At 44.2% G+C, this 27642-nt stretch overlaps 1 protein-coding gene across 3 annotated transcripts in view; it reads right to left on the bottom strand.

Moving 5' to 3' along the window:
- Positions 1 to 27642, bottom strand: part of LOC137521674 (serine/threonine-protein phosphatase 6 regulatory subunit 1-like) — a 150824-nt gene that overhangs the window by 36594 nt on the left and 86588 nt on the right. For 2 of the 3 annotated variants that reach the window (XM_068241263.1, XM_068241265.1), the window contains exons 11-18: positions 24001 to 24065; positions 23460 to 23575; positions 15653 to 15738; positions 13020 to 13109; positions 11252 to 11349; positions 6580 to 6603; positions 2573 to 2630; positions 1328 to 1473 (exon numbers count right to left, since the gene is read on the bottom strand). In XM_068241263.1, coding sequence (XP_068097364.1) covers positions 1328 to 1473; positions 2573 to 2630; positions 6580 to 6603; positions 11252 to 11349; positions 13020 to 13109; positions 15653 to 15738; positions 23460 to 23575; positions 24001 to 24065 — 683 coding nt within the window. The remainder of the gene's footprint in view (positions 1 to 1327; positions 1474 to 2572; positions 2631 to 6579; positions 6604 to 11251; positions 11350 to 13019; positions 13110 to 15652; positions 15739 to 23459; positions 23576 to 24000; positions 24066 to 27642) is intronic. The other variant, XM_068241264.1, reaches the window with a different exon arrangement.

The raw sequence follows: 27642 nt of genomic DNA on the forward strand, positions 1-27642 counted from the left end.
ATGACCCAATGGCATTGTTCTTGGCACCTCTCCAATTGCTGCAAGCCGCTCCGTCAGATGCGCTTTTCGTCCCTTCAACCCCCCCACGCATCAGTCAGAGGCGTCATCAGCCAAAGGCAACAGTGCACTAACAACACTTATACAGAAGTGTCATCAGCCTCTGCACACAATGCGTCTTTTGCTATGCAGGGAGAGCGGAGAAACAATGAGCGTGTGTAATGGAGAAGTTTCTAGTGGCGGTAGCAGCGAGAACAATGCTATTGTGCTGTGCTTGGGCATTGCTAAAAATCTAACACGCCGGATCTTCAGGGCTGGTTCTCAACTTTGCTTGCAACTTACTAAAATCCGTCAAGCAAGGGTCTATTATCCATTTTGAGTATAAGAAGTTTCAAAACAAAATCATGTCAAAAAATTAAATTAAAATTTCTAAAATAAACTTTTTAATAACACATAGAAAAACCCTCCTCAAATATGGATGAAGAAATGAATCTACAGATGCAGAAATAAAGACCGTACAGTGTTTACCTAAAACATCTCTCTTGTGTGGTACAACAACTAAGGGTCAGTTCACACGCACACTTGCACGTCGTTTACCGCCGTTTATGCAAAAGCAGCATTTTGATCTTTATTTTTTCCATTGTCTGGAAGCAGCACGGTTTGGTCGTTCTGGGGTCCACACTCCTGTGTCCCCCTGCGGGATGAAAAATGACGATCGCTGGAAATCGCAGCTGAAAGTCGACAAATGCATTTTCTGCAAGCTTGCAGAAAAGCATTTGGACATGGCTCTGGGCAGGTGATTGAAATACATCTCAGGTGGATCTTTAGTAGAATTCTGAAGCCAGTGAAAAGAACCCCTGGTCTCCTAGAATGCACTGGGAGGAGAGTTCCACACAGCCTAGCTAAACAGCCTAGGCTGTGACATTACTGGGAGGGCGGGGCTACATACCAATATACATCAATAGATATAGGATGCATTTCAGATGCCGAAACCAGGAAAATTATAGTAAAAGTGGGCATGCTGAAACATTTACTGCATTCTGTTATATGCCAATACAGTACCATATGCATTTGTCCAAATTTTTGCAAAGTAAATGCATTTTAAAATTGTATCACAAGAGGCTTAAACATGGATAACCACTGTTATGTTCACTGTATAGGCTTTGCTTTCTTATGCACGTTTGCAGTTCTAAAGGTGCAGCATACGGCATTTTCCTAAGACTGCCTGCATTTCAATGCAATAGATTAAGGCGAGAAATACATAAAAGAGCAGCTATCGCCGAGGACGATGCATACATTCGTGTAAACGCAAACATGGCTAGCAACGTACCTTGTTCCTGTACCCTGCATAGTGCCTGAAGAGAACCGAATTTCCTTCTCTTGCCAGATATCCTCTCCATCTGAACCGTCATCTTCATCATCATCAAACTGCTGAATGCGCTCTTTGTAACAGATCTCAAACAGATTGGAATTGGGCTGTAGATGAACAGATAGCAATTAAAAAACTGCTTTACACGGCAACATTTTTTCTTTTTTTTTAATTTATGAGCAGAGCTTTGTACAATGTTGATCAATGAAGGATGATCGTAGCTTTAGTAGAATTAAATGAATAGGCTAATTGGCACACTAGTAGTCCTGGGTGTATGCTAGGCTATTCAAGAACATAAAACAAAGGCATATTCCCTCACTGGAATATGCAAGGCAAATTTATATTTAGCATAACTTTTTAGCGATGGAGCATTAAGGTTCCTTTTAGTCCATTACAAAATCCTGGTTGGTGGTTCTGGTCTACCATGACATCACTAGGCACTCTAATACCAGATTTAAAGAGGAACTGAAGTAAGTTTTAAAACAAACTGTTTCACTTACCCAGCAGCCGTCCTGCCCTGCGTTGGTCCTCCACGATTCTCCGTTCTCCCGCCGCTGCTCCATTCCTTGACTTGTAAGTCGAGGACTGCACAGCCCTGCCAAGCATACCCTTTTTATGCGTTCCAATCTGCAATAATATTGCAGACTGGAACGCAAAGAAAGATATACGTGGCCAGAGCAACGCAGGCGCAGTAGCCCGGCTGCGAAACCGAAAGTAGCCGGCGGCGGGAGAACGTAGGATCGTGGAGGACCGGCGTGGGACAGGACGGCTGCTGGGGGCTTACAGCAGGAAAGTGAAACAGTTTGGTTTAAAACTTACTTCAGTTCTGCTCTAAAGTGATCTCATTTGCAAGCCATCTTAATAGATATGAAATGATACAACTCTTCTTTGGAAATAGTATTACAATAGAATGTATTAGAAAAATTGCAAATACAGGCAAAGTTATGGAAATATTAGCTTGGAGATAATTATAGAAGACACAATTAGAATGTACTATATTGTAATGTTTTTCATTCTTTGGAAAATTTGATGAACAAAGCAAATAACAGGTTTAAAAAAAAATAGAAATAAAAAGTAAGACTTGTACCGCCAGAAATAAAAACTGTGTGGAATACTGGCAATTGAAGAAAACACATACAACTAATTAAATATCAGTGTTTTATATTCCTTATGATTTTGTTTTTTTACATTTACAAAAAGACTTACGCTCTCTTCATCTGCATTCAGAGAAAAGTTGATGTTCGCTGTTTTGTCAAATGGAGCACTGCGGAAACAAAAAGACATAAAATCAATATTTTTGGAAACATTTCTAGTTAAAAGGATAACCATTAAAAAGCTCAGCAGGCTTTAGAGAAGACAGACGAGCAAGAACAGGAAGAACGTATTTGGCATCCCCTAATTTCATGCAGTGCCCACAACCCCACCATGTGTGCTCATCTATACTGTCCAGCCAATGAGAAAACCACTTTGTTTAACAGTGCTTGCCACAGCCATCATGCACTACATCCACATGGCCAGAGCAACCCTTTTCTTTCAGCAACAGTTTTAGATTTTCAACAACAGAAATATTAGCAGAAGAGTTAAGTAAACAGTGTGTACATGCTTTAAATGTTCCATAAATGCCGTATTAGTATGGGTGTTTGACGGGCTTATACTGAAATACCCACCATCCAGACAGTCCTGCACCAATAAAAGGCATATATGAACAAAGGTTTAATGAGACACTTCTGCACAGAATGGTGATTCCAGCTTTGTGTGAGGCCAGGAGCATCATTAGATGCTAGCGCACTGATAACATGGTCTTTGCCAGAAAGGTTTGCAATTGTAATATTTAAGGAGAATCAGCCATGAGTAGCTCAGCCTGAACAAGTCCCCCTCACTGAAAAACCATGTAATAATTTGGCAGGAGCTCAGAAACCATTTTGCAGAGAAGGATGCCTCTACAGTGTTGAGTAGAGAAATCACCACTAAATAGAAAAGTAAGCCCCAGCAGGAGAATTTAACCACTTCAGGATTCTGCGTACGCTTAACTACGCCCCTGAATCCTGAAGTGGTTTCCATGGAAACGGCCGCTCGTATGAGCGGCCGTTCCATATCAGTTCACAGAGGGTGTCTCCGTGAACACCCTGCGAGCCGCCGATTGCGGCTCGCAGGGTAAATGTAAACACGCGGGGAAGATCTTCCCCGGTGTTTACATATATACGGCGCTGCTGCGCAGCAGCGCCGTAGAAGAGATCGGCGATCCCCGGCCTCTGATTGGCCGGGGATCGCCGGCATCTGATAGGCTAAAGCCTATCCTATCCAGCGCAGGACGGCTTTCCGTCCTGCGCCACACACAGGGGACGGGAGAGGGAGGGAAGGAGGCAGAGGGAGGACTAGTGCTGCGGAGGGGGGCTTTGAGGAGCCCCCCCCCCCCCCCGCTAGGCACAGCAGCGGGGCGGCGATCAGACCCCCCCAGCAGGACATCCCCCTAGTGGGGAAAAAAGGGGGGAGGTCTGATCGCCCTGCCTGATTTCTGATCTGTGCTGCGGGCTGAAGAGCCCCCGCAGCACAGATCAGCCAAACCACCCGGAATCCGGAAGTGGTTAAAGGACAACTGGAGTGAGAGGGATATGGAGGCTCTCATTTTTTTTTTCCTTTTAAGCAATACCAGTTGCCTGGCAGCCCTGCTGATCCTCTGCCTCTAAAACTTTTAGCCATAGACCATGAACAAGCATGCAGCAGATCAGGTGTTTCTGACATTATTGTCAGATATGACAAGATTGGCTGCAGGGCTGCTGAGCAACTGGTATGGTTTAAAGCGGATCCGAGATGAAAAACTAACTATAACAAGTAACTTGTCTATAGATCTTATCTAAAGTTTAGATAGTTTACACAGCAAATCTAGCTGCAAACAGCTTCAACAGAATATGATTATTTCTTCCTGTGATACAACAGCAGCCATGTTCTGTTTGTAAACATTACACACAGGCAAGCTGATCTGCATCTCCAACCCTCAGCCTGTGAAAAACAAAAAAGTATTTGGCTTGAGGAATGCCCTATAAACTATATGAAAGGAACACAATCATGCAATAAGTAAAAGTTTATCTCGGATCCACTTTAAAAGGAAATAAATATGGTAGCCTCCATACACTTCTCACTTCAGTTGTCCTATAAACTGACAGCCACTGATCAAACGCCATCTAGTGGCTAAATGATAGCGGACTGCCTTTGTCCTGCCTGTGGCTATTTTCTATTCCATGTGAGTGAAGATTTCACTGAGATCAACACTGGATATTTAATGAAGCAAGATCATCAGGGTTGTGGTGGTAATTTAGTATTGGCCTCTATTGTCACAAAGCATAACCAAAGCAGCAATACTGGCACAGTGAATCCCCAATGTGGTGCTAGCACCCATCAAGCCAAATAATGAGCATCACTAAAGCTCAGGGTATACATTACATAAGCAAGTTCCAAATCGCTAACTTTTAACCCAAATCCTGCAATGCCCTCGTCTGAGCTCCACCCCTTCCTTTGTTAAAATGACCCCCAACTCAAATTCCACTTTCCATAAATCCAAAGGTCACATCAGCATTATAAATGATATGGTTATATTTTAAGAAAAATGTCCCTTTTCTTTGAGCCCCCTGTGATTATGCTATGGCTAAGAAAGTAGAAGCCAGAGCTGAGAAGGGTGATGATAATATAATTTGTTATTGGTAGATCGTCAAATGACGTGAACAGTCTATCTTTAAAGAGACTAACAACATTTTCAGCCTCATTTCTTCTATCCTATAAGTTCCTATACCTGTTCTAATGTATTACTGCAGCCTTTCCTAGTTGCACAGTGGCTGTATTATCTCTGTTATATAATCTAATCTTCTTTCCTTTGTCAGCTTTGTCGGCTCAGGCTGAAATGTCCTGCTCTGCTTGTGATAGGAAGAAGCTATACACACCCTCTCCACACACCCTGCATGCTCCGTATGAGTCACAGACTGAGCTTCTCTCAGCCTATCACATGCTGATTAGCAGCCATGTTTTTTGTTTGTAAACACTGCCTAAAACTGGCAATTAAAAGCCAGGATTGTAGCAGGGAGTGGCAGAAGCAGCAAAGAGGGGCCCAGGAGAACATAATGAATAGAATGGTATGCTTTTTATTGTAAGAATTTTTGAGTACAAATTCTCTTTTTTAGAAAGCAGGGCTGCCCCCCACCATGACTGCGCATGTTTAATACCTCTTTATCAGAATCATCATTGATAGGACAATGCAGCTTGAAGCCTAGAAAATAAACTAGCAAAAATATCCAAATGTCTTACCTACTGGTCTCTAATTCTCTGACACTAAACTGATAACAGCTGGTTGTGGCTTAATGGAAAAGCATCGAGTTCAAAATTAGGAAATCCAGACCTCGTGCAAGTGGCACAGAAACTGATCTGAGGATTACAGGCACATGCAAGCACCACAGGTGTGAGATTTACCTATCTGGGGCCTATTACAGCCCCCTGTTGTCCTTCAGGTCCCTCGCTATCCTCCCAGTCTGCTGTATTATGCAGCTGCCCCCGAATGCACCATCCCAGACACACTCGTCTGCTCAATCACGATCCTGTGGCTGGCTGGCCGTATTCTGCCCATGCGAAGTCCATAAAACTTGCTCCTGGCTATGGGGAGGGCAATCAAGGAGGCGAGTGACCAGGTCGCGCATGCGCAGCAGCCTGCGGCTGCTTTAGTTGGGGGCATGACAGTGTAGAGGACATTGAGGGACTGGATAAGACTGCGGTGGGTCAAAAGAAGCCCCAGGTAAGTAAATCCCAACTGTCCCCCCCCCCCCCCCCCCTACTTAAGATTTCGGTTAAGCTTTGCTAGTTTGGTTACCCTTTGTACCTGGTTAGAGGTTCATTTTGAAATGTTAATGTACTGTCTGCAGTGAGCAAGAGGAGGGTCTACATTTAATGCCAGAACCAATTTCACATGCAGAATGAATGTTGCTGGAAGGTTCATTAAAGCACATCATTTTCAGAAATTTAGATATGATAAAGAACAAAAAAATATGGAGTGATAAAAATGAAATGCGCAGAAGAAGACAGACATCAAACAGCAAAAGACACCAAAAACAAGGCTGCACTGTAAAGTATATATATACAAACTATCCTTATGGAATAATGAGAAGTCTTAAACATGGAAGCTGGATGGTGCAGATAAATTACTGTTTGATTCCCTACCCACTTTGTTTTACCTCTTCAGCTGTCGAAAGTGAGCACTGCAATTTAGAGAAAGAGAAATAGCAGCCATATCAAACCAAGGTGGAAGCATCAAGCTGGCAAGAAGGAGAAAGACTAACAACACGAAAGAGCAGGTACAAAACTAGGGGCAAAGTGAAAGGGAATGGTTAGCCAATGTGTGCAAAACACCAAGTTCAATGGTAATTACAATCCAATGTTACTTTATACTCCTCCTGGAATGTACATCATTATTCATAAAACGTAATGCTTACGATTCATATTATCCCAGTCTGACCACAAAAGGTCAGACAAATATAAACTAGTCTTTAGTTAACTACCAGTATATGGAAGCTACCTTTGCTCATCTTCTAAATCGGATGTTTTACTCCAGTCCTGAAGGGCTGAGGTCCTCACACATTTTTGGCACAGCTCAAATGAATTGATGGGATTGGATCAGGAAATGTGTAAAGGTGTGGCTCATCAGGTAGTCCATCTTAAGCATTAGCATGGATATGGTCCTGGAGGACTGGAGTTCAACACCTGTGTTCTAAATAATGGTAGTTTCCTGTCTGCAATGTCTATCTTTCACGTGGACCGGAGCGGACTGTGCAGGCGCAGATCTACTGTGCCTACGCAGTCCGCTCTGGTCCATGTGGCGGTGATCGACAGCGCCGCTCATGCAGGCGCAGTACAGGCCGACCTGACGTCATCGCCGGGGACTGGGACGGAGCTGCGGCGAACGGCTGTAGGGAGAGCTGCGGTGAGGGACATGCTGGGAGCTTGGGGCTGGAGGAAGCCCCCGGTAAGTAGCGCTTGTTTTTATTAATATTTGCCTGATAACTCCTTTAACCTCTTGACGACCAGCTAACGCCGATTGGCGTAAACTGGTCGTCTGAGGGTTTCCATGGAAACGGGCGGCCTTTCCATGTCCGTTCACGGAAGCTGTCTCCGTGAACAGCCGGAGAGCCGCCAATCGCGGCTCGTCGGCAAAATGTAAACACGCGGGGAAGAAATCCCCGCTGTTTACATCATATGGCGCTGCTGCAGCAGCGCCGTAAGGCAGATCGGCGATCCCCGGCCTCTGATTGGCCGGGGATCGCAGTCATTTGATAGGCTGAAGCCTATCCTACAATGCGCAGGACGGAAATCCGTCCTGCGCAGCTCAGAGAGGGAGGGAGGAGGACGGAGCGCCGAAAACGCTGCGGAGGGGGGCTTTGAAGAGTCCCCCCCGCAAAGCGCAGAGAGCCGGCGGCGATCAGACCCCCCCAGCAGGACATCCCCCTAGTGGGGAAAAAAGGGGGTAAGTCTGATCGCCCTGGCTAAAACCTGATCTGTGTTGCGGGCTGTAGAGCCTACGCAGCACAGATCAGACCGAAATCCACTGGTCGGCAAGTGGTTAACCTCACAGGTTCACTTATCCTTTAAGCTCCCTTCCACCTTGCCTTAGGGCTATAGCACCTAGATTTCACAGATGCCTGCACTATATGTCGTTGCAACAAGTTGCTCTAGAGTGCCACAGCAATCAGCATAACATTAGCAGCGACTATTTAGCATATTGTTTCAGAGATAGACTGCAGTTGCAAAGTCTTAATGCACCATGGTGCGTACTGCTACATAGGTCTTACTACATATATCAAATTGACCTCCCTGGCGGTAATCCCGAGCTAAGCTCGGGCTAGCCGCTTGAAGCTCAATGCAGAGTATAGTGTGCAGCGGGAGCTTTTTCTCACCTCCAGGGGGAGTTACAGCACCACCCAAAGGACGGAGGGAAAATTGTTGCACTGGAGCCCAGGGAGGTGAATCAGAGCATGAGGCTGCTGCAGAGACTCTGGCGGCATGATTTAACCACTTGCCGACCGCACACTCATAACGTGCGTCGGCAAAGTGGCAGCTGCAGGACCAGCGACGCAGTACTGCGTCGCCAGCTGCAGCCTAATTAATCAGGAAGCAGCCGCTCGTACGAGCGGCTGCTTCCTGTCAATTCACGGCGGGGGGCTCCGTGAATAGCCTGCGGGCCGCCGATGGCGGCTCGCAGGCTAAATGTAAACACAAGCGGAAATAATCCGCTTTGTTTACATTTGTACGGCGCTGCTGCGCAGCAGCGCCGTAAGGCAGAACGGCGATCCCCGGCCAATCAGCGGCCGGGGATCGCCTCCATGTGACAGGGGACGTCCTGTCACTGGCTGCACAGGACGGATAGCGTCCTGTGCAGCCCAGATCTCCCGGGGGTGGTAGGTAGGAGAGGGAGGGGGAGGATTTCGCCGCGGAGGGGGGCTTTGAGGTGCCCCCCCCCGCAAAATGCCAGCCAGGAGGAGCGATCAGACCCCCCCCTGCACATCATCCCCCTAGTGGGGAAAAAAGGGGGGCGATCTGATCGCTCTGAGTGCCCTTTGATCTGTGCTGGGGGCTGCAGAGCCCACCCAGCACAGATCACCTAAAACAGCGCTGGTCCTTAAGGGGGGGTAAAGGGTGGGTCCTCAAGTGGTTAAGGGTCTGAAAAGTTTTAAAAAAGACCCTAAAAACCAGAAATCATACCGCGGGGCGGGTTTAAAGACCAATTGCTGCAAACACTCATTTTAGTTTAAGATATTGAGATAAAAGGGTTATAACATCTTTTTGGAGTTTTGTCCGGTGTTCCCATTGAAAAGTGAAAAATGGGTGAAAAAAATCCAACCTTACTCCCTTTTACATAAAAACAAAAGTTTGCTTTCCTAAAACAGAAAGAATTTGCGATAATTCAGGTTGGAGTGAGTTCGAGATGTCTCCCAGGCACCACTGCTGAATATATGCAAATTAACTTTTACATAAAGACAGACTGAACTCGAAGACTAAATGAAATGTTCAGGCTAGACAGTAGTCATGTAGCATATGTCTTAAATATTTAACTGTGCTCAAAGAAAGGTGGCGAGGCATGCAAATTCAATCCTCCGCAGGGGAAAAAATTGGCTAAAGGTGGCCACTTATCGATTTTTTCCATCAACATCCGACCAATGTTATCACCCTGATCAATTTGCTAGAAATCAATGCAGTGGGCAGGCCAACTGATTGATCATTCAACTGATTTTTGGCTAAATTGGTTAAATAGATTGACTGGTCCAGACAGAGAATGTAGGTGAATCAGCGGTGGGTCGAGAGTGGCGGCAGATCGACTGCCTATAGCGGAACACAGTACAACACTGGTTGGATAGAGATTTTTTTTTTAAAAAATAGATTTCATTTAGAAATCTATTGCAAATATGTTCCTAGTGTGTGGCACACATCAGCTAGATGCCGGTCAGGTTTGATCTGACATAGACGTAATGATCCGCACCACCTTTAGAAATGTATCTTCATTTATTGAGTACAAAAGACATACACATTAAAATAAAGAACTGTAAGCCCTACAGTTCTTTATTTTAATGTATAATTCTTTATTTTAATGTGTATGTCTTTTGTACTCCATAAATTAAGATACATTTCTAAAGGTGGTGCGGATCATTACGTCTATGCTGAAACTGTGATCCTGTGGTGTCCAGGATAGGATCTTCTGCACGCCTTACTATTCCTGATTGGATAGTTAGCCATTGAGTGCGGCGTCACCAAGAGAGTTAGATTTGATCTGACAGGCATCTGAAGGGAATCAAATGATCAAATCTGGTGGCCATCAATAAGGCCTCTTTTCCACGAACTGATTACAGGCAGTGAAATGCCTCTCAAACTCTCACAACTGCTGACTGCTGCCTGGTAACTGCTTGCTGAGCACACAGTTCAACAGTTCGTGGAAAAGAGGCCTAAGTGTATGGCCACCTTAACAGTTCCATAAATATATAGGCAAAAGTGCCTGAGACATTAGAATTTTGATGGATGAAATAGCTGTTCATGTGAAGTCCTCTACCGCAGTCTATGCCGGATCATGTGTGTGAGTAGCTATTGGGGAAAGTGTTTTTTTCCCACCAATTGTTTTATTAGTGCTTGCTGTGTGGGGCCTCCCTGCCTCTCCTGCCCTCTCCACAGGAAAGTACATGCAGCTTGGCCAACCTCAGCATATGACTGTCACCGGCTGCAGGTCTGGCTGTTGGCTGAAACTATCGCAAATTATTGTTTTGGACGAAGAGTATAGGACTTTAATTATACACATACAAGTGCCCTTCCAAAGTTGAAGTGCTCACGCAAACCACATCTGTTGTTTCTTACCTCATAGATTATTATGACAAACATTTTTTTCCTTGGCTACTCGTTTGCTCCTCCCTCTAGGAGCAGTTGTGTGACAGCTGAGAGAGCATCACCCAGTAAAGGCCAGGTTTTAAATGCTTTGTTTTTTTATGCATCATTTGTAGCTGCATCTGTAAATGGTGGCCGCTCGATACTGGACAAACTTAGCTGCAAAACTTGCATCGACTAAAAAGGATTAGCATCTCACTGACCATCTCTGCTAATTAGTAAAGCAGTACTAAAATTGTGACTTGCTATTTTAAGTGCATTGAGTATCAGATTTAAACAGACAGTAACTACGTAAATTTTTGCTCTCCGTTACTCCATAACATCTTACATTTTTAAAGTACAAAGCAAAATCTTGTCCGTCTTACCACACTTACTTATGTTTACCTGTGAGAGATTTGCATGATAGTAAACCAAGACCTATTGTAAGCTCCCAGAATCGCATGTTATAACGAGTGAGTAATAAGAACGAGCTTAACAAATACTAACTTGACATTCTCTTCTTGTTCTCCAAACTCTTCATCATTGAAACCAAAGTGATCAATGAAAGCGGAAGTCATCTGCTGCATCTGGTAGTCCACAAATGCCTGAGAAAACACACCATTAGGTATTAAGTCAATGCAAAAGGCAGCGTCACCTGCCTGGAACAGCTTGTACTTTAAAGGACAACTGAAGTGAGAAGACTATGGAGGATGCCATGTTTATTTTCTTTTAAACAACACCAGTTGCCCGGCAGCCCTGCTGGACTGTTTGGCTGCAAAAGTGTCTGAATAACACCAGAGACAAGCATGCAACTAATCTGTCAGATCTGACAATGTCAGAAACACCTGATCTGCTAAATGCTTGTTCAGGGTCTATTGCTGAAATTATTAGAGGCAGAGGGTCAGCAGGGCCGCCAGGCAACTGGTATTGCTTAAAAGGAAATAAACATGGCAGTCTCCATATACCTCTTTCTTAAGATGTCCTTTAAGACCGTCAACAAATGCTGCTGAAGCCAATGGCTGGCAAGTAATGCAGTACAGGGTTTAGGTTTAAAACAATCTGAAAAAAAAAACTACTAATGGGTCAAAACTGATCTCCATAAGAAACAATCATGGAAAAGAAGCTAGGTCTTAGTGGCAGTGTTAGCCTCCTGAGCGGTATGCCCGACACTGTCAGGCATGCCACTTCAGAGGTTTTGCTGGCCACAGCAGTCCCTCGCTATAAAACTGTTCGTTTCTATGGATGAATAAGATGTTAGCTAGCACTAGGCTAGCTAGTAGAAGTGTGCACAACCCAGATTGCCCAGGATCCCCCCGATTCAGCCACTTATACATTACTAAGCTTGGTTCCAGCGATCGGTGCAGCCTCCCTGCACAGCTCCAGTCTTCTCTATGGGGAGGATCGAGTCTGCACATGACATCAGTGATGTCATGTACGATTCTCCCCATAGAGAAGAACGGAGCTGTCTGGGGAGGCTGCGCCAATCGTTGGAACCAGGCTGGGTAATGTATAAGTGGCTGGATCGGGGGAATCCTGGGCAATCGGGGGGTTGTGCACACTTATACTTTTATGTAGTGGCTGGATAGTGTACTGGTTAAAGAGACACAGAGATGAAACAAGTGAAAGAATCGATACTTACCAGGGGCTTCCTCCAGCCCCATAAGCACGGATGCGTCCCTCGCCACCCTCCCGCAGTCTCCCGTTCAGCCATGATCAGCCCCGGTAATAGGCTCAGTCGGGTCCAGTCGGGGTCTTCGCACATGCGAGTAGAGCCGGTCTGACGCGACTACCGGGGCTGATTGCCGCTAAATGGGGGACTGCAGGAGGACGGCGAGGGATGCATCCGTGCTTATGGGGCTGGAGGAAGCCCTAGCTCTGCCTTTGACATGGGAGACCAGGGTTCAAATCCTGGCTAGTGTCAGTACCCATTCAGCAAGAAGTCCTTAGGCAAGACTTCCTAACACTGCAGGGTGGCCCCTTGAAGGCATCCCAGTGGCTGCAGCTCTTGAGCGCTTTGAGTCTGACAGGAGAAAAGCGCTATACGAATGTTAGGATTATTATCAATAAGTGGATCTGGGAGGTGCCTGCACACCACCAGGTGTAAGTTACACAACTTTTTTTTTACTGCAGAATATTTGTACCATGTGAAGGCCCTTGCTGTCCAGAAAATCAGAGGCTGCACTGCACAAAAGTACACAAATCAGCCGTCCAACTGAAAGAACCCTGAAACAGACGCCCTATGTTTTCATGCAAGCATTTTAAGAAGCTACATCACCTGCTGGAGTACAGTCTCCTGGGGGAAGCTGAATTCTTTCAAGTCATTATCTTCGTCATCGCTGGAAGAGTGCATATTTCTTGTGTTTACCTGTGGAAAATATACAACTGTCACTGGTACCCGCATACTGCGAAACTTGGAATTAGGAAACAGAACAACCTCAAAATTGAAGAAAGTAATCATGCTCATTAGTATACATTAGAGAGTATTGTAAATAAAAATTAACGTTTCAAGTCAAAAAATCCTTTGAAAAGGCTGTGCATGTTACAGCTATCCATAAAGGATTACAATCGTCTATAGCCAATTATTTTCAGTTAGCAAAACAAGATCTTAACGTGGTCTGAAACTCTGACATAACATACAATAAAGATGTGCTTTCCTACTTTTTATTACCCACACAGTTACTATATTTGCTTTTGTGCACAAGTAATATTATCAATTTACAAATTACAAGTTCCCAAAGTTCAGTTTAGCCGTTCTGAAAGCTGCCATTGCAGTCAAGCTGCTTTTTATTATATATTAAAATCTTCTAGTGAGCTCTTCTAAAAATGTGTGCATGCTTGAAGCAGAGAGCGTGTTTTCAGTTGTTACACAAAATGTAACAACTGAGAAACAAACAAAAGATAATATCTCCTCTCTGGATGCCGATCATAAGCTGAAGGGGCTTTCCACTGCCAGACAAATTGCTGTGTTTAACTGTTTGAATGCTGTTCTGCTACAATTTTGTTTGTCTTAGTAATTTTAATGCTGTAAAGGAAGCTTTTAGAGCAAAGAAGAAATGCTGAGTTTCAAACCACTTCAAAATTGGTCACACCTACTTCCTGTGAACACAATCTCATCTCCCTGCTAGGGTGAAGCAAATATGTCCGAGTTGATGCTGCATTATGCAAATATTGTATGCAAATGTATGCAGTTTGAGAATTGACCACCCACTTCTGTGAGATTCTACGGGTCCATCTTCCAACTGCATACTTTTGCATACAAAGTTTGCACAATCCTGCATCAAGTTGGATTTGCATCTCATTAGCCATTTCTACTCCTCACTTAGATGTTTTATAATGCAATTCAGTGTTTCTGAGAAGAGTCAGTATTTATATAATGTATGTAAGGACAACATCATGCTGAAACAGCCTCTACACCACAGGAGAGTCTTGTTTATAATTAAATGGGTGGAAACTCCAAGAGGTTATTTTCTAGTCAGGATGGCAAGTTTCACTTTGTGTGTCCTGGACATACCCCCTTCCCACTCACATGCCTATAAATAAAAATCTCAGTTTCATTGTAGTGGCTACATTACTCCTGTACAAGTAAGCAGCAGCAAAACAGAAACCTAGTACAGCTTCTCACAGGCTTCTCCCCCCATCCCCCCCCTAAATGTGCTCTGTACATGAAGCAGCACTGCATAGAGAGCAGCCTAATATATAGTGGGAACTGTCTCAAGCTTCACACTGGTTTGGCGTAAAATAAAGTTGAATTTTAATAATGTGAAATGCCCATTCTAGTCAGTAGATAGTGGAGACCAAAGATGTATGTCCTGATATTCCTGTACTGTGAAGTATGAATATCTATCCCAGGTAACAGTGCAGTAATGCAATGGGGTAAAAGATGGTAACAAGAGTTTGGCGGGCAAGTTCAGGTTTCATGCACACCGATGTAGAGGGAAGGCTTTGGAGGCCACACAGCCTTCCTGGTACTCGGATAGTCCCGTTGTTCCTGCATAGCGCCCCATTGAAATTATTTAGCTATCCTCAGACAACCTTCGCAACTACTAGCACTCTTGAGTAGTGCTGAAGACGAGTGCATCCCTACTGCCCATGCGGAAGTCCGGACACAGTACAGATACGCTCCGCTCATCTTCGAGCTATACGTGGACGTGATCAGTTCCAAAGGCTGGAGAGGAGTACCGAAGCCCCAGCCAGCCACATGACTTCAACTGGAGATGGTGAAGCAAAGACAAATCAGACCGAGGACCGGGCAAGGCTCTATGGTATCCAGAGTCTTTTCTCTACTCAGGTATGCATCTAGCATGAAGGGAGTTTCTTCACTTCAGGTTTGCGTTTTTTTTTTTGTTTTTTTAAAGAGAAACTGTCGCGAAAAATCTTAAAATTTAAATCACATACAAATAAGAAATACATTTCTTCCAGAGTAAAATAAGCCATGCATTACTTTCCTCCTATGTTGCTGTCACTTACAATAGGTATTAGAAATCTAACATTACCGACAGGTTTTGGGTTAGTCCATCTCTTTATGGGGGATTCTCAGCATGGCCTTTATTCTTTATAAAGACATTCCCTGAAAAATCTTTATACAAAGATGCTGGCCAGCTTCCCTGCTCGCTGTACACTTCTTTGGCAGTTGGACAGATCAACTGTCATTCACTAAATGCTTTTAAAAATAAAGAAAACCCTGAGAACCCCCCATGAGAAGATGGGCTAGTCCAAAATCTGTCAGTAATATCAAATACTGTTTCTACTACTTACTGTAAATGAAAGCAACATAGAAGAAATTTATGGCTCATTTTACTCTGGGAGAAATGTACTTCTTATTTGTATGTGTTTATATGTATTTTACATTTTAAGATTTTTGCGGAAGAGGTCCTTTACATTTTTACATCATCTGTTTTACATACTTACAAGATCTACAGTGTTCTTCTTGTTGATATCCATGAGAGATCCAGATACAAAATTCTCCCATTGCTCCTGTTGTTCCCCCGAAAGCTCTGTAAATGTACACAATATCTGTATCAGCACAAAAACCGTCTGCATGCAGATTGAGAGTTAGGCCCTGTCACACCGCTATCTAGTCGTTCACCCATCCAGCTCCAGGCAGTAATGCTTACCTAGATCCATGTCAGAGTTTGTTTCTACCTGTGTAGGTAGTCTCCGGTTCATCATTTTTAAAGTACCTGATCTGAGCCACTTCCTGCATCAAAATTTTGAGAGAGAGGTAGACTGACCATTGAAGTCCGTGCCTGCTCCCTTGCAGTTTGAACAGCAGGAAGCTGCAAACCAGGATAAAGCAGCTTCGTAAACACGGCCTGCTACTAACTCCCTAAACAAAGCTCCCTTTGGTAATATGATCAGTTTTTAAAGCAATACAGAGACAAAACTGAAAGAAAAACAAACCGATACCTATGGAGAGGAAAGGCTCTGGATCCTACAGAACCTTCCTATCTTCACTAGGTCCCCTCATTCCAGTGCTGTCACCTCATTCCAGGTATTTTACTTCGGGGACATTCGGAAGCACTCATGTCCCTTAGTTCTTGTGAAGACAGGCAGGTCCGTACACATTTGGGAACGTGCACTTACACAGTACGGAGCAGCCAGTCTTCAGAAGCACTTGGGGACACTGTTTCAGTTTTTGAACAAAGATGCCTTGCTTCTCTCAAAAAGATAAACTCTGAGCACTGTAATTACTTTACCATTAGATGGTATGTTCAGGCGTTTGCCTGGAGATGAGGCTTTTTTTGGGTACATGTAAAGATTCTCATAACACAAAGTGAAATAAGTGTCAAAAGAATTCATTACAAGTCAGTTGGCTACGTTAAACTTGATTGTAGGTTTTGCATTCAGGTGCAGTGTTGGTAAACAGAAACTGACGACAAACTTTCATGGATGCATGTTATCCCATGTGGTGGGCCACCTGTACAGTAAGGTAGCACAATGCTGGGTTAGCATCTGTATTACGGTCTTCATCCCTATTAGGGAGAGTTACTCGCTCCTTGCACTTGGCTTAGCAATGTAACTGGCACAAGAATCCCAAGAACTTAAAAAGAGTAGATTTCTCATGCCTCCATTACATTATCAGTATGTACTCTAGGGGCTGATCTGTTTCCCAGGCACTACATTAATAATTTTGTGTCAGTATAATATATCCAGAAAGAACCATTGAAAATGTGCTGACTTGTAGAAAAATGTAAGTCTGCTTAAATTGAATGCCTTTTCATGCCAAATTTGAAAAACAAATCACTAATTCAGAAAGTTAATGTATGGGATTTTAATGGTACAGTACAAATTACAATACCAGGGAACCACATGCATTAGCAGCAGCTGACACATTGGATCAGTCCAGAGTCACACAATTCAGATCTAGTCAGATTACTTATTCTAAGTTTAAAGGGGATCCCTAATTTTGAGAAAATAACAGAAACCTTGGGAGGAGGAAGCCGCTGAATTCTAATGTGGCTTCTTCCATCCTGTGCCAGCCTCGTTCGAGTGCTGGGATCCCCGCTCAGTATGCTGCCTGCAAAGGTGAGGTAGCAGCTTTCCTCTCTGGCTTTAGGGGAAATAACCGATCCCAATTGGGTGCGCTCTACTGTGCAGGCACAAAGCACCTGCACAGTAAAGGCGACACGATCAGGCTCGGCTATTTTGGCCAGAAGCTGAGGAGATAGCTGCCACTGTGGCTACATGCAGCGCTGCCAAGCCCTTGTCAGCGGACTTTCGGGGGTCCCACTGCTGGAATGTAGCTAAAGGGGAGGAGGTAAGTATCCCCTAGGGCCACTTTTTTTTCACTTCAGAGTCACTTTAAGGGCTTGTTTCCACTGTAGCGGTGCGGAATCGCCTGGATTCCACCGCTGAAGAAATCGCATGCGGCTGCGTTTCCCCATGCGGATTTCCCCGCGATTTCGCATGCGATTTCGCATGGCAAGGAGCCATGCGAATTTAACCATGTCACTGCCTGTGTTAAGTTCCATTGGCTTTCATGCGAAATCGCATGCGAAATCGCGGGGAAATCCGCATGACAAAGCCGCATGCGATTTCCCTATTAAATACATTAGCGGCGATTCGCATGCATTCCACTCGCAGGCGAATTCGTTGACTCTTTTGAGCGTTTTTTTACCGCTGAAAAAAACGCACCTCAACAACGCTACAGTGGAAACAGGCCCATCCACTTGCATTACATGTGCGAATCCGCATGTGTTGGACACATGCGGATTCGCGATAGTGGAAACGAGCCCTAAAAGAGAAATTCTCTCATGCCCCACCCCTCAAACAGGCACAGTTTTACATAGTTGGACTTTTAAAACTCTACCATATTGGGCCTTGTCAGCCAACAAAACTAACATAAGGATCAGGCTTCAACCAAGTTGTGTGACAGAATGAAAGCCTGACAGCACCATTAAATATCTGCTGACTATTAAGAAGGTTTAGAATAATCTATTCATAAAGAGAGATACATTTTAATGAAATTGCCTTAAACAGTACATTTTACAACTAATGCAAGTGACTCAAACAATTATTTGGTTGCTATAAAGACTATCAGTATACGGTAGTAAATCGTGCCAAAACTTCCAGCTCTCCCATTGGAATAAAATGATGCAGTCTGACTGAAATCTGTTAACCACTTGAGGACCTAGGGCTTTCTACCCCTTAAGGACCGGCCACTTTTTTTCCATTCAGACCACTGCAGCTTTCACGGTTTATTGCTCGCACATACCACCTAAATGAATTTTGGCTCCTTTTCTTGTCACTAATAAAGCTTTCTTTTGGTGCTATTTGATTGCTCCTGCGATTTTTACTTTTTATTATATTCATCAAAAAAGACATGAATTTTGGCAAAAAAATGATTTTTTTAACTTTCTGTGCTGACATTTTTCAAATAAAGTAAAATTTCTGTATACATGCAGCTCGAAAAATGTGGACAAACATGTTTTTGATAAAAAAAAACCCATTCAGTGTATATTTATTGGTTTGGGTAAAAGTTATAGCGTTTACAAACTATGGTGCAAAAAGTGAATTTTTTCATTTTCAAGCATCTATGACTTTTCTGACCCCCTGTCATGTTTCATGAGGGGCTAGAATTCCAGGATAGTATAAATACCCCCCAAATTACCCCATTTTGGAAAGAAGACATCCCAAAGTATTCACCGAGAGTCATAGTGAGTTCATAGAAGATATTATTTTTTGTCACAAGTAAGCGGAAAATGACACTTTGTGAGAAAAAAAAAAAAAGTTTCCATTTCTTCTAACTTGCGACAAAAAAAAAAATGAAATTTGCCACGGACTCACCATGCCCCTCCCTGAATACCTTGAAGGGTCTACTTTCCAAAATGGGGTCATTTGTGGGGTGTGTTTACTGTCCTGACATTTTGGGGGTTGCTAAATTGTAAGCACCCCTGTAAAGCCTAAAGGTGCTCATTGGACTTTGGACCCCTTAGCGCAGTTAGGCTGCAAAAAAGTGCCACACATGTGGTATTGCCGTACTCAGGAGAAGTAGTATAATGTGTTTTGGGGTGTATTTCTACACATACCCATGCTGGGTGGGAGAAATATCTCTGTAAATGACAATTTGTTAATTTTTTTTTTACACACAATTGTCCATTTACAGAGATCTTTCTCCCACTCAGCATGGGTATGTGTAAAAATACACCACAAAACACATTATACTACTTCTCCTGAGTACGGCGATACCACATGTGTGGCACTTTTTTGCACCCTAACTGCGCTAAAGGGCCCAAAGTCCAATGAGTACCTTTAGGATTTCACAGGTCATTTTGAGAAATTTCGTTTCAAGACTACTCTTCACGGTTTAGGGCCCCTAAAATGCCAGGGCAGTATAGGAACCCCACAAATGACCCCATTTTAGAAAGAAGACACCCCAAGGTATTCCGTTAGGAGTATGGTGAGTTCATAGAAGATTTTATTTTTTGTCAAAAGTTAGCGGAAAATGACACTTTGTGAAAAAACACAATTAAAATCAATTTCCGCTAACTTGTGACAAAAAATAAAATCTTCTATGAACTCGCCATACTACTAACGGAATACCTTGGGGTGTCTTCTTTCTAAAATGGGATCATTTGTGGGGTTCCTATACTGCCCTGGCATTTTAGGGGCCCTAAACCGTGAAGAGTAGTCTTGAAACGAAATTTCTCAAAATGACCTGTGAAATCCTAAAGGTACTCATTGGACTTTGGGCCCTTTAGCGCAGTTAGGGTGCAAAAAAGTGCCACACATGTGGTATCGCCGTACTCAGGAGAAGTAGTATAATGTGTTTTGTGGTGTATTTTTACACATACCCATGCTGAGTGGGAGAAAGATCTCTGTAAATGGACAATTGTGTGTAAAAAAATCAAAAGATTGTCATTTACAGAAGTATTTCTCCCACCCAGCATGGGTATGTGTAAAAATACACCCCAAAACACATTATACTACTTCTCCCGAGTACGGCGATACCACATGTGTGGCACTTTTTTGCACCCTAACTGCACTAAGGAGCCCAAAGTCCAATGAGTACCTTTAGGATTTCACAGGTCATTTTTGTTTCAAGACTACTCCTCACGGTTTAGGGCCCCTAAAATGCCAGGGCAGTATAGGAACCCCACTAATGACCCCATTTTAGAAAGAAGACACCCCAAGGTATTCCGTTAGGAGTATGGTGAGTTCATAGAAGTTTTTATTTTTTTGTCACAAGTTAGCGGAAATTGATTTTAATTGTTTTTTTTTCACAAAGTGTCATTTTCCGCTAACTTGTGACAAAAAATAAAATCTTCTATGAACTCACCATACTCCGTACGGAATACCTTTGGGTGTCTTCTTTCTAGAATGGGGTCATTTGTGGGGTTCCTATACTGCCCTGGCATTTTAGGGGCCCTAAACCGTGAGGAGTAGTCTTGAAACCAAATGTCGCAAAATGACCTGCGAAATCCTAAAGGTACTCATTGGACTTTGGGCCCCTTAGCGTACTTAGGGTGTAAAAAAAGTGCCACACATGTGGTACCGCCGTACTCAGGAGAAGTAGTATAATGTGTTTTGGGGTGTATTTTTACACATACCCATGCTAAGTGGGAGAAATATCTCTGTAAATGACAATTGTTTGATTTTTTTACACACAATTGTCAATTTACATAGAAATTTCTCCCACCCAGCATGGGTATGTGTAAAAAAATACACCCCAAAACACATTATACTACTTTTCCTGAGTATGGCGGTACCACATGTGTGACACTTTTTTGCAGCCTAGGTGCGCTAAGGGGCCCAACGTCCTATTCACAGGTCATTTTGAGGCATTTGTTTTCTAGACTACTCCTCGCTGTTTAGGGCCCCTAAAATGCAAGGGCAGTATAGGAACCCCACAAGTGACCCCATTTTAGAAAGAAGACACCCCAAGGTATTCCGTTAGGTGTATGGCGAGTTCATAGAAGATTTTATTTTTTGTCACAAGTTAGTGAAAAATGACACTTTGTGAAAAAAAACCAATAAAAATCAATTTCCGCTAACTTTTGACAAAAAATAAAATCTTCTATGAACTCGTCATACACCTAACAGAATACCTTGGGGTGTCTTTTTTTCTAAAATGGGGTCACTTGTGGGGTCCCTATACCGCCCTGGCATTTTACAGGCCCAAAACCGTGAGTAGTCTGGAAACCAAATGTCTCAAAATGACTGTTCAGGGGTATAGGGTATATGATTGATGGGTGTCTCAGGGGGTGGTTAGAGGGGAAAATAGATGCAATCAATGCACTGGGGAGGTGATCGGAAGGGGGTCTGAGGGGGATCTGAGGGTTTGGCCGAGTGATCAGGAGCCCACACGGGGCAAATTGGGGCCTGATCTGATGGGTAGGTGTGCTAGGGGGTGACAGGAGGTGATTGATGGGTGTCTCAAGGTGTGATTAGAGGGGGGAATAGATGCAAGCAATGCACTGGCGAGGTGATCAGGGCTGGGGTCTGAGGGTGTGGGCGGGTGATTGAGTGCCCTAGGGGCAGATAGAGGTCTAATCTGAAAACTAACAGTGACAGGGGGTGATGGGTAATTAGTGGGTGTTTAGGGTAGAGAACAGATGTAAACACTGCACTTGGGAGGTGATCGGACGTCGGATCTGCGGGCGATCTATTGGTGTGGGTGGGTGATCAGATTGCCCGCAAGGGGCAGGTTAGGGGCTGATTGATGGGTGGCAGTGACAGCGGGTGATTGATGGGCGACAGGGACAGGGGGTGATTGATGGGTGGCAGTGACAGGGGGTGATTGATAGGTGATTGACAGGTAATCAGTGGGTTATTACAGGGGAGAACAGATGTAAATATTGCACTGGCGAATTGATAAGGGGGGGTCTGAGGGCAATCTGAGCATGTAGGTGGGTGATTGGGTGCCCGCAAGGGGCAGATTAGGGTCTGATCTGATGGGTAACAGTGACAGGTGGTGATAGGGGGTGATTGATGGGTGATTGATGGGTAATTAGTGGGTGTTTAGAGGAGAGAATAGATGGAAACACTGCGCTTGGGTGGTGATCTGATGTCGGATCTGCGGGCGATCTATTGGTGTGGGTGGGTGATCAGTTTGCCCGCAAGGGGCAGGTTAGGGGCTGATTGTTGGGTGGCAGTGACAGGGGGTGATTGATGGGTGATAGGTGATTGGCAGGTGATTGACAGGTGATCAGTGGGTTATTACAGGGAAGAACAGATGTAATTAATGCACTGGTGAATTGATAAGGGGGGGTCAGAGGGCAATCTGAGCGTGTGGGCGGGTGATTGGGTGCCCGCAAGGGGCAGATTAGGGTCTGATCTGATAGGTAAAAGTGACAGGTGGTGATAGGGGGTGATTGATGGGTAATTAGTGGGTGTTTAGAGGAGAGAATAGATGTAAACAATGGATTTGGGAGGTGATCTGATGTCGGATCTGCGGGCGATCTATTGGTGTGGGGGGGTGATCAGATTGCCCGCAAGGGGCAGGTTAGGGGCTGATTGATGGGTGGCAGTGACAGGGGGTGATTGACGGGTGATTGACAGGTGATCAGGGGGGATAGATGCATACAGTACATGGGGGGGGGGGGGGGTCTGGGGAGAATCTGAGGGATGGGGGGGTGATCAGGAGGGAGTGGGGGCAGGGGGGGGGGATAAAAAAAAAAATAGCGTTGACAGATAGTGACAGGGAGTGATTGATGGGTGATTAGGGGGGTGATTGGGTGCAAACAGGGGTCTGGGGGGTGGGCAGGGGGTCTGATGGGTGCTGTGGGCGATCTGGGGCAGGGGGGGGTGAAATCAGTGTGCTTGGTGCAGACTAGGGTGGCTGCAGCCTGCCCTGGTGGTCCCTCGGACATTGGGACCACCAGGGCAGGAGGCAGCCTGTATTATACACTTTGTAAACATTACAAAGTGTATTATACACTTTGTATGCGGCGATCGTCGGGTTAACATCCCGCCGGCGCTTCCGTATGGCCGGCGGGATGTTGCGGCGGGTGAGCGGCGCCAGGCGGAGGCGGAGGATCGCGTCACGGATGACGCGATCGCTCCGCCCATGCAAGGACCGCCGCATTTTGTCAATACGGCGGTCCTTGCGGCGTCCACTTCCCGGCCGCCAATTGTATATACGGCGGTCGGGAAGTGGTTAAACTTAACTGGTCACCAAGTTTGCAGCTTAATCCTTCAGAGGTAATTATGTTATGAAACCAATAATTTACATCTTATTTGGGTTAAGTCCTTTAAATAAGGAATCTGTCCTCACCTTTAACGAGCTCTCCGATAAGTGCCGAGTTGGCCCCTTTGTCTGCGCTTTGCACCAGTGAGTTGGCTATTTTGGTGAGATGCCCCATAAACCCTTTCCTTCGTCCACCTTCCGACCTGCAAAGTATTAAAGTTTCAGGTGATAATCCAACTGACAGAGAGGAGGAGAGGAAAACACAAAGAAGAAATGATCCATCATGAAGATTGCTAAGAGCCTGGAGCAAAATTAATGCATCTGCCCAAAACAACCAATCCCAACTCTTATTTTACTCCGCAGCTGAAACTCAGCTACATTTCTGCTCCAGTTTTCTCTAAACCGGTCTTAATAAATATGCATGATTTACTGACTTCCAGATAATAGGAGATAGCAGAAAAAGACCTCACATATAATGTCATGAAATCAGTCTTTATGCTTAGCACAAGCAGTAGGCTAATGGTGCCAACGATTAAGTAATAATATAGAGCAGAAATTTGCTTACGCAAATCGTGCCAATGTCAAAAGGCAAAACAAGGTGTTTGTAGTACAAGCCGTAAAGACTTACTGTTCTTTTTCATTATCTTCCCAGGCTGACAATATCCTCTGCACAAGCTCACATTTCTGCAGAAGCTGGCATTAAAAGACATAAGGGCATAATGAGATTTCAAGATTACCATGACAAAACAAGACTTTCCAACAACTGATTCCCCCATACTGTTCCGCTCAAATGAGTTATTAGATTGTTTAAACTGCAGATTACAATAAAGCAACCACAATGCAATCTCAAGTAACCGCAACAGATCTGGTGATGAAATATACGTTTTAAAGAGACTCCGTAACAAAAATTTCATCCTGTTTTTTATCATCCTACAAGTTCCAAAAGCTATTCTAAGGTGTTCTGGCTTACTGCAGCACTTTCTGCTATCACAGTCTCTGTAATAAATCAATGTATCTTTCCCTTGTCAGACTTGTCAGCCTGTGTCTGGAAGGCTGCCAAGTTCTTCAGTGTTGTGGTTCTGCTATGAATTCCCCCTTCCAGGCCCCTCTATGCACACTGCCTGTGTATTATTTAGATTAGAGCAGCTTCTCTCTTCTCTCTTATCTTTTACAAGCTGGATAAATCGTCCTCTGAGCTGGCTGGGCTTTCACATACTGAAGAATTACAGACAAGGGCAAAGCTGTTTACAGGAGAAAAAAGAGCAGCCTGAAACTTCCGTGCATGAGAGATGCAGGGGGAAAGAAACACACAAATGATCTCTTGAGATTCAAAAGGAATGCTGTATACAGCCTGCTTGTGTATGGTTGTATTTTCTATGTGTGGACATACAGTACATCAACCCACTTCCTGTTTTGGTGGCCATTTTGTTTGTTTATAAACAAACTTTTTAAAACTGTTTTTAACCACTTTTAATGCGGCGAGGAGCGGCGAAATTGTGACAGAGGGTAACAGGAGATGTCCTCTAACGCACTGGTATGTTTACTTTTGTGCGATTTTAACAATACAGATTCTCTTTAAAATACTACTTAATCCAATTATACCTACAATAACAACAGCATATCTAAAGCATATACTGGTCGATATGACCAAAACATATATTCCTCTCATATCATAATATGATCTATCTGATCGGACTCCTTCACACACTACAGAGATTTTTAATAGATTTCTGCATGAAATCCGAATAAAAATCTAACTGCAGTGTTGCACTGATCAATGCAGTGCAAGGTTTTGGCCGGCCGCCGATTTTGGTCAAAATCAATTAAACTGGTCGATCGGGCTGACATGTGGCATCAATCTCAAGCAGATTTGGATATAGACTGAAAAAAAATTAACTAGTGTATTGCCAGCTTAACTTAAAGGACAACTGAAGTGAGAAGAAATTGGAAGCTGCCATATTTATTTCCTTTTTAACAATACCAGTTGCCTGCCTGCAGTAGTGTCTGAATAACACCAGAAACAAGCATGCAGCTAATTATCAGATCAGACAATAATGTCAGAAACATCTGACCTGCTGCATGTTTGTTCAGTGTCTATGGCTAATAATATTAGAGGCAGAGGATCGGCAGGGCTGCCAGGCAATCAGTATTGTTTTAAAGGAAATAAATATAGCAGTCTCCATATCACTCTCTTTACATTTGTCTTTTAAATAGTTTTAGCAGATCTGATCCAGAAGTGGAACAGACAGCTGAGCTCCTAAGCATTGCTACAAACATAAAGGCTTAAAGAGAGTCTGAAGCGAGAATAAATCTCGCTTCAGACCTCATAGATAGCAGGGGCACGTGTGCCCCTGCTAAACCGCCGCTATCCCGCGGCTTAACGGGGGTCCCTTCACCCCCAAATCCCCTCGTTTCAGCGGGGGAGCGCTTCCTGGTTGGGGCAGGGCTAACCGCCGCAGCCCTGCCCCACGCGCGTCTATCAGCGCGTATCTCCGCCTCTCACCCGCCCCTCTCAGTCTTCCTTCACTGAGAGGGGCGTGGGAGAGGCGGCGATGCGCGTGCCCCTGCTAACTATGAGCTCTGAAGCGAGATTTATTCTCGCTTCAGAGTCTCTTTAAAGTGGATCCGAGGAAAAACTTTTACTCGTTGCATAATTGTGTTCTTTACATATATTATTATAGGGCATTCCTCAAGCCAAATATTTTTTTTTTTGTTTTAATACTCTAATTTCCTATAAACTAAACAAGCCTCGCCCACAGCTCCTTTTGTGCCTTGGCACTCCGTGTAGTAAGGGCTTATGGGAGCTCAGTCTGGGCAGGAGGAGGAGGTGGTTACTAGCCAGAGATTTCAGAGGCAGAGGGGAGGAGGGAGCAGGAGAGGGGAGTGAGCTGAGGGCTGGAGATGCAGTTGCAGCTTGCCTGTGTGTAATGTGACAAATAAAACATGGCCGCTGTCATTGTATCGCAGGAATAAATAAACATGAAACTGTTAAAGATGTTTGCAGCTAGATTTGCTGTGTAAACTATCTAAACGTTAGATAAGATATATAGAAAAGTTACTTGTCAGTTTTTCATCTCGGAATTACTTTAAACACCCAAAGATAGAGATTTCCTCCTGACTGTAGATGGACTTCCCCTGACAATCTTAGCAACAGAACTCATTTGCATTATTATTCTTAAGGGTGTATCTCAAACAAAACATTACTGTGTCATTCAGTTCTCACTGAGGGCATTCTCTGATTATGTAAAATATATGCTCAGTCATTTTAACCCTTAGACTGCCAGCTATTTTTTACAAAAGCTACACGCCAGTGCCTGCTATGTTTGTATTGCATGTATTAAAGGTCTTGTACAGATCTGCATGTAGCAAAGGGTAAATTAATAAATAGGATTGCTATTGAGGTGCAAATTTGAGAAGTTCAACAATTCTGCTACTGAATTATACTAATTATGAAAATATATTGTAAAAAGGGATTACTTACATTTTGCGGTAAAAGCATTTCACTGGTCCATTTGCAGTAATATTTGCATATTTCTGCATTAACTTAAAATTATTTGCATATTTCAATTAAAGTAGAAAGCTGGCACTGAGCCAAAACTTTTTCTAAATGCCATTAAGACATACGTGGCACAGGAATATGGGGACACAAAAGTGGCAGTTTGGGAAGTTAGGTATAGGTGCCTTCAGTATAGGTAGCCAGGGATAGGTGCCTTCAGTATAGGTAGCCAGGGATAGGTGCCTTCAGTATAGGTAGCCAGGGATAGGTGCCTTCAGTATAGGTAGCCAGGGATAGGTGCCTTCAGTATAGGTAGCCAGGGATAGGTGCCTTCAGTATAGGTAGCCAGGGGTAGGCGCCTTCAGTATAGGTAGCCAGGGATAGGCGCCTTCAGTATAGGTAGCCAGGGATAGGCGCCTTCAGTATAGGTAGCCAGGGATAGGCGCCTTCAGTATAGGTAGCCAGGGATAGGCGCCTTCAGTATAGGTAGCCAGGGATAGGCGCCTTCAGTATAGGTAGCCAGGGATAGGCGCCTTCAGTATAGGTAGCCAGGGATAGGCGCCTTCATTATAGGTAGCCAGGGATAGGCGCCTTCAGTATAGGTAGCCAGGGATAGGCGCCTTCAGTATAGGTAGCCAGGGATAGGTGCCTTCAGTATAGGTAGCTAGGGATAGGTGCCTTCAGTATAGGTAGCTAGGGATAGGTGCCTTCAGTATAGGTAGCTAGGGATAGGTGCCTTCAGTATAGGTAGCTAGGGATAGGTGCCTTCAGTAT

Source organism: Hyperolius riggenbachi, chromosome 6, assembly GCF_040937935.1.
Source record: "Hyperolius riggenbachi isolate aHypRig1 chromosome 6, aHypRig1.pri, whole genome shotgun sequence".
NCBI lineage: Eukaryota > Metazoa > Chordata > Amphibia > Anura > Hyperoliidae > Hyperolius > Hyperolius riggenbachi.